Source organism: Garra rufa, chromosome 9 (assembly GCF_049309525.1).
Source record: "Garra rufa chromosome 9, GarRuf1.0, whole genome shotgun sequence".
NCBI lineage: Eukaryota > Metazoa > Chordata > Actinopteri > Cypriniformes > Cyprinidae > Garra > Garra rufa.
This window is the reverse complement of record NC_133369.1, coordinates 4,879,712-4,887,062: the sequence shown is the minus strand read 5'-3', so window position 1 is coordinate 4,887,062 and position 7,351 is coordinate 4,879,712. Positions and strand designations below refer to the sequence as shown.

Here is a 7,351-nt window from a genome sequence, read left to right as displayed (position 1 = left end):
CACACACCAAGTTTGGTCTCAATGTGCCAAACCGGTGCCGAGATATAATTTCACATCCATTACTGCTTGCACTTTGTCGAATTCGATTGTGTGTTATTTAAGAGCACTTTGACTAATTAACCAGAATTTCATAACTTTTTGCCAACGTGGTCTGGAGATGATCTAAGCCAATTTTGGTGAAAAACAGACAAACCAGCTAGCATGAGTTTGAAAAAGTAGGTTTATCGAACTATTAAAAGCAGTGTGAAAAAAAAAACTAAACCTTACGATTTTTTATTTTTGAATATAGCATTTTCTAACAAAATTCAAAATGGCCAACACCCAACATGGCTGACATGAAGACATTGGGTATGGTTTGACTCGACACGTTTTGTGATTTTTGGCCACAGTGTCCAGAAGTTATTAGCAAAAATAGCCATTTTACATATCTCCTGACCACTAGGTGGCACTGCTACGAAACTGTGCAGGTAGCCTCAGGTCATGCTTGTTATAACACACACCAAGTTTGTTCTCAAAGTAAAAAAAAAATTTCCTTCTAGGCCTTACCGTTCAAAAGTTATTAGCATGAGTAAAATTTTGGACAAGTGGTGGCGCTAGAGAGTTTGACATAGAGACTCCAAATTTGCTATGGTTAATGTTGAGACTGTCCTCTATCAGTCTGCCAAATTTCATAACTTTCATCAATTTCATTACGGTTAGAGCCCTCTCGGCCAATTAGATTCGAGGATCAGAAAGAAACCTTGTAAAAATTTATATGTATTATAAATAGGGGTGTGTGTGTGTGTGTGTGTATATATATATATATATATATATATATATATATATATATATATACTTCCCATTTCAAATAAATCTTTTCATATTTATTTAAAATATTATTATTATTATTATTTTATACACACAATTATTAATAATTTATACATGTTTTAATATATTATATATTTTTAATTCAATTAAATTTAATATATTATTTCATTATTAATTATATTTTTATTTAAAGAAAAAATTCAAATACACACACATAATAGATATAGATTAATAGATATTAATGTTACCTTTTAATGAAGCGTTATACCTAATTAAATAAAATCAAAACCTAATAATTAAAAATTAATATGATCATTATTATTATGTATATAATCGCAGTATAATAGCCTAATGACAACAACAATGTAATAATTATATAAATTTGTATAATGTAGTGTCACTTATGGGTTACATTAGGATTTAAGAAGTGCAGGTGCATAAATCCAGCATTTCTGCCTCCTATCAGTGTGTGTCTGGATTCACCACTGAATGACCACAAAATAACAACACTGTTCAAATGTAAAATCATTTTATTCCAATCACCAAAAAGCTTTTCATTTACTAAACAATCACTGATTTACCTGGTCTATGTACACAGGCATAAAAATATATGGATAAAATCATAGAAGTGTTATCAAAAGTAGGTGACTTCTAATATTGCCAGTTAAATTTCAGTAGCTGAAACTTTTACCAACCAGTTTGTAGGAGACAGAGCCCTGCCTTATACCTGTTTCAGACAACATGATTTGACAATTGATTGAAAATCCTTTCAGTGAGGGATTTGAAGAGTTTTGAAACTCTTTTCCAGAACACATAGGACTATTCGCAGCAGTATCCACAGCCTTTGTTTTCGCAGCAGTTGCAGCAGTATGTGCATATTACCCTGGGCGAAAAGGTACGAAGTGGCCGGAGCAATGCCTATGGAGGGAAAAAAAGAAATGTTGTGTTATTTAGGGCCTCCTAAAAACAATAAATTAAAATTTTAAAAGAATTAATTAAATCCATTAAGTATTAATATTATTGTTTAATATTTATTTTATTATACATACTTTTAAATTATGAATTATATTCATTTTTTTGGAATGACCCACATGCAAAATATATTTATTTTTGATTAAATAAAAATTTAAAAAATAAAAATCATAATAATTAAAAAATAATGAATGATAAAATAACATTATATAATTAAAAATAAGTAATTTAATAAAATATAAATAATATAAAAATGTTTCATTAAATATATAATATAAATTTAAAGATTTAATATAAAAATTTATATTAATTAAATATAATTATATGTGTTTGTGCGCACAAGTGTGTAATTACATTCTATTTCAAAAGTAAAAAATAATTAATAATAACATAATATACACAATAATTAAAATATATAATGTACATTTAAAGAAAAAAACTGATTAAATTCCATTTTAAGCGTAAAACGTATTATTAAAAATAATTAAGAATAAAATAATATAAATAATAATTGAATAAAGTATAAATTATATGAAATAAAAACAGTTTGGTTAAATACATAATAAAATATAAATTTCAAGAAACAATTATTCAAAATTCATATTAATTAAATCTATTAATTATGTGTGTGCACGTGTAATTAAATTCCATTTTAAAAGTAAAAAATATAATTTAAAAATAATTTATAATAAAATAAAGTTTAAAATCATCAAAAATAAATAAACAATTTGTATTGTATGATTTAATTAAATATATAAATTTAAAGACAAAAATCCAAAATTAATATTTATAATTTATAAATAATAATAAAAGGAAAAAATATAAATTAAAATAATTATATAAAATAATAATCAAAAAACAATTAAAAATAAAATAATACTTAAAATCATTCAAAATAAATAATTCAATTAAATATAAATCATATACAATACAAATTGTTTAATTAAATATATTATATAAATTTAAAGATTAAAAAAAGTCTCCAAAACTAATTCAATATCTTAATTATGTGTGTGCACTCATTTTAAATTAATTTAATAATAATAATAAAAGTAAAAAATTTAATTAAAATAATTATAGAAAATAATAATCATAGAAAATTAGTAATCATTTGATAAAATATAAACCGCATAAAATAAAAATTGTTAAATTAAATATATAATATAAAATAATATCATAATATCACATACATAATAAAGTGTTTAATTACATTTAAAAATAAATAATATACAATAAAATAAAAATACATAATAGGCTACATACCAGTGGATTCATTTGTTCCGGTGCAGTTTCAGTCAGAGGCTCATTCACTTGTAGAGTTTCAATCTCCACATGATGCTCATCTTTAGTCCTCTGATGAAATTTAGAAAGCAATACTTTAAAATGCGTAGTATGTTCATTCATAAAGGTAGCAAGTCATTAGTGACCTTTCATAATGCTAAACCGACCACAAGTCAAAATATATTGAAGTTTCATGATATATTCTTTTAAATGTTCATCAACAAGACGGGTTGAGCTGACATTTACCCTTTTTACTGATAGTTATTACGGTAAGAAGCATTTATATAATGCATTGACATTACTGATGGTTCTGCATGCAAGTTAGTCTACTGAAAGACCCGTCCAGGTTGTTTCAGCGCAGACACTCACCGGCATGAAGGTATCAGCTGTTGTCTGCAGGAAGCAGACGCATGCCATGACAACTGCAACAGCGAGAGCCACACGTGTGAACTTCATTTTCACTTCTGGAAGGATGAATGTAGTTGTTCTCTTGAAGAGCTGATGTAGTCTGGACAAGAGGATGATTTCTGTTCTTCTTTTAGTCTTTGGTCTGCTCATGACAGGCGCTGCTCTGATATTTATATTGAGCTGAGAGAGGGTTGCTTCGGCCCCCTTTTGACCTGCGTCACAGCTATTACACAACACTAGAAACTCTCCACAGCGGCTCATATTTGGAAATTACATTAAATGTCCAGCATGCAGATGATGAATTTTGAATAGCAATAAGCATTGCACTAATAAATACATTGCAATGTTAGTTTACCTGAACTCCACAGCAAAAGAAAAAGCCTCAATACTTATAAAATGTCAGTTCTAAATGATATATTGTCAAAAGTTGTGTTTTAAATGACATATTTTCCTTCATACTCCTAAATCGATATAATGGCTTGGTTGTCTATTAAAGTTTAAATAAACCAGACCTTTAAAAACAAAATAAACATCAATGCTGTCAGTCTTAGCTTCTGATTTCTTGATATAGGTTGAGATTTTTGTTTTTCCAAGAGACATTTTATGCTTTTTCATTATGACACCCAAAATTAAAAAAAATTTATGTAGAGAGAGAGAGTTTTTTATATATATTTTTTGCTAGATTTTTATTTATTTTTTCAGCAATTTAGTTGTATTTTTTAATGTCTACACAATTTATTAATTATATTTTTATAGACATTTTGCACACATTATTCTGTAAAGATGATATTTATTATGAAAAACTCAAAAGTTTCTTAAATATTTAGTTAATAATTTAGTTGTGTTTTAGTCATTTTCATTCATTTTTGTTTTATGTCTATACAATTTTTAATCCTATTTCCACACACGTTTCTCTGTAAAGATTAGCAGATAATTAAAGAAATTTTGGAAAAAATTTAACTGAATTTGTTTAATGAAATGTTTAATATTCAAATATATAATGAAATGTGAAGTGTTTGTAATTTATTCATTTACATACATATGTTTGTTTATATATATATATATATATATATATATATATATATATATATATATATATACATATATATATATATATATGTTTATTTTAGTAAATTAATATTCTACAAATAAATTTGGATTAAATTAAAAAAGGTTCCATTATTTTAATAATGGACAGATGTGAAAAATAAATGCTTTTAACTCAATACAAAGTAAATCCAAGACATAAATAAATAAATAAATAAATACAGTATAAATTATGCAAGTTCATTTTTATTTTGAAAAAAAAACTTAAAAAAAAAATACATGCCTTTTTTTGCCTTTAGTTTTTTTAAATATTTTGTTAGTAATTTTTTAGTAAAATTGTGTTTCAGTCATTTTTATTAGTTTTTTTTTTATGTCTATACAATTTTTAATCATTATATATTCTTGTTGATGTGAAGTGTAAATATATCTTAAATATAAAAAAATAAATAAAACGTGAATACATATAAAAATAAATGTTAAGTCAATACAAAGTAAATTTGCCTGATAGGACATATAGATAGATTACATATAGATAGATTATATTATAATATATATTACTATGTTCGAAAACCTTTTTGTGGCTACAGGACAACAAAGGAGGAAATTCCTTGGCCAAGTGTGACACAAAGTAGCAGATCAGGAACATCAGGAACATCAGTGACACACATGAGCTGAATAAGAAACAAAATATAATAATTGTGACTAAACTCTATTAATGTGCTTGGACATAGAGCTCTGTGAACAGACAGCCTCTTTTGCAATAACCTTTTGTGTCTTGCCCTCCTTGTGCAAGATGTCAATCAGGGGCATCGGACAGGGGGTAATTGTGGAACAGAGTAACGGGGCCCTTGGCGAAGGGGGGCCCCTCGATCACCCAGGTGTTTTGAGTTAATGAGCTGATTAGAGTGTGGCACCAGGTGTCTTCAATACTGAACCTTTTCACAATATTTTAATTTTCTAAGATACTGAATTGAGGTTTTCATTATTTGTCAGTTATAATCATCAAAATGAAAAGAAATAAACACTTAAAATATATCAGTCTGTGTGGAATAAATGTGTACATTAGACAAGTTTGACTTCTTGAAAGGAATTAATGAAATAAATCAACTTTTTGAAGATATTCTAATTATATGACCAGCACCTGTTTATGTATATATATTAAATTATTTTGTTTATTATATGCTGCATGGATGTAGTGTTAAATGTGTTTAACAATGGAAAGATGAAAATGCCTTTTTGTTATTTGAAGGTTTAATAAAGTGTTCAGTTTATTTAAAGAATCAGTATGAACTTGTTAAAATGTTTAATATTCAAATATATAATGAAATGTGAAGTGTTTATAATTGTTTTATTTATTTATTTAAGGAATCAGTTTGAACTTGTTAATAAGTTAATGTTTATTTCAGTAAGTTAATGTTCTACAAATATATTTGGATTAAATTTAAAAAGTTAAATTATTTTAATAATGGACAGAGGTGAAAATAAAGTCACTCCAGGTCAGGACATAAATAAATAAAAATAAACACAGTATAAATTATTGTACAAGTTCATTATTATGTCGGGAAAAAAGACTTTTAAAAAAATACATGGTATTTTTGCCTTATTTAGTTTTTTTTAAATATTTTGTAATAGTTGTGTTTCAGTCATTTTTATTAGTTTTTTTTTTTTTTTTTGTCTATACAGTTTGTAATCATTATATCATTATATATTTTCTTAAATATATAAAAAAAAAAAAATCTGAATATGAAAAATAAATGTTAAGTCAATACAAAGTAAATTTCCCTGATAGGACATATATAGATAGATTATAGTCCATTATTATGTTCGAAAACCTAAAACTTGAACTTTTTTGTGGCTACAGGACAACAAAGGAGGAAATTCCTTGGCCAAGTGTGATACAAAGTAGCAGATCAGGAACATGATGGAACAGGAATAAGAAACAAAATATAATAATTGTGAATAAACTCTATTAATGTGCTTGGACACAGAGCTCTGTGAACAGCCAGCCTCTTTTGCAATGACCTTTTGTGTCTTGCCCTCCTTGTGCAAGGTGTCAATAGTCTTCCCCATGATTGTGTAGCCTACAGAACTGGACTGAGAGACCATTTATAGGCCTTTGCAGGTTTTGAGTTAATTAGCTGTTTGAGAGCTGATTAGAGTGTGGCACCAGGTGTCTTCAATACTGAACCTTTTCACAATATTCTAATTTTCTGAGATACTGAATTGAGGTTTTCATTCGTTGTCAGTTATAATCATCAAAATTAAAAGAAATAAACACTTAAAATATATCAGTCTGTGTGGAATGAATGTGTACATTATACAAGTTTGACTTCTTGAATAGAATTAGTGAAAAATAAATAAACTTTTTGAAGATATTCAAATTATATGACCGGCACCTGTATGCATGTATATATATATATTTGTTTTTGTCTCCTTTTGTGTTCCACGTGTTCCATGAATGGTCATAGAGTGAGTAAATCACGGCAGAATTGATCTTTTTGAGTGGATTATTCAGTGTCAGTAAAGTTCATTGATAAACGACACACAACAATGAACTTTGTTTTGAAAATGTGTCATTTGTATTGACTAATTATGTATGGTTGAGAGGGTGGACTTGAAATGAGACATACATCTAAAATAATAATTGTGTGACCAAACAATAACTGAAAATGGCAGTACTTACATTTACATTTCTGCACTGATCTCCAGTGTAAGCTCCAGCTGAATAATGAACGTAACTTTAGAACTTAAAGAGTAAGGAAAGTAAGGAAGTGAAGTGAGGCCAAGTATGGTGACCCATACTAGGAATTTGTGCTCTGCATTTAACCCATCCAAG

At 27.1% G+C, this 7,351-nt stretch overlaps 2 protein-coding genes across 2 annotated transcripts in view; both read right to left on the bottom strand.

Moving 5' to 3' along the window:
• Window positions 1-1,325: 1,325 nt before the first annotated feature.
• Window positions 1,326-3,584, bottom strand: LOC141342667 (hepcidin-1-like). The gene is made up of 3 exons (XM_073847165.1): window positions 3,430-3,584; window positions 3,043-3,132; window positions 1,326-1,725 (listed from the first exon to the last, which is right to left on the bottom strand). The coding sequence occupies exons 1-3, from the start codon at window positions 3,514-3,516 to the stop codon at window positions 1,627-1,629; spliced, it is 276 nt and encodes a 91-aa protein (XP_073703266.1). The 5' UTR covers window positions 3,517-3,584; the 3' UTR covers window positions 1,326-1,626.
• The window catches only part of LOC141342668 (hepcidin-1-like), a 21,069-nt gene continuing 15,043 nt past the window's right edge, over window positions 1,326-7,351 (bottom strand). The window contains exon 4 of the transcript XR_012356694.1: window positions 1,326-1,388. The gene's annotated coding sequence lies outside the window, so the exon portion shown is untranslated. The remainder of the gene's footprint in view (window positions 1,389-7,351) is intronic.

What these genes read in the sequence shown, in the direction of transcription:
- LOC141342667 (XM_073847165.1), bottom strand. Translation starts at nt 3,516, where the DNA reads ATGAAGTTCACACGTGTGGCTCTCGCTGTTGCAGTTGTCATGGCATGC. An exon ending in CAGCTGATACCTTCATGCCG is followed by an intron (nt 3,133 to 3,429) that starts GTGAGTGTCTGC and finishes AAATTTCATCAG; the next exon opens with AGGACTAAAGATGAGCATCA. An exon ending in CGGAACAAATGAATCCACTG is followed by an intron (nt 1,726 to 3,042) that starts GTATGTAGCCTA and finishes TTCCCTCCATAG; the next exon opens with GCATTGCTCCGGCCACTTCG.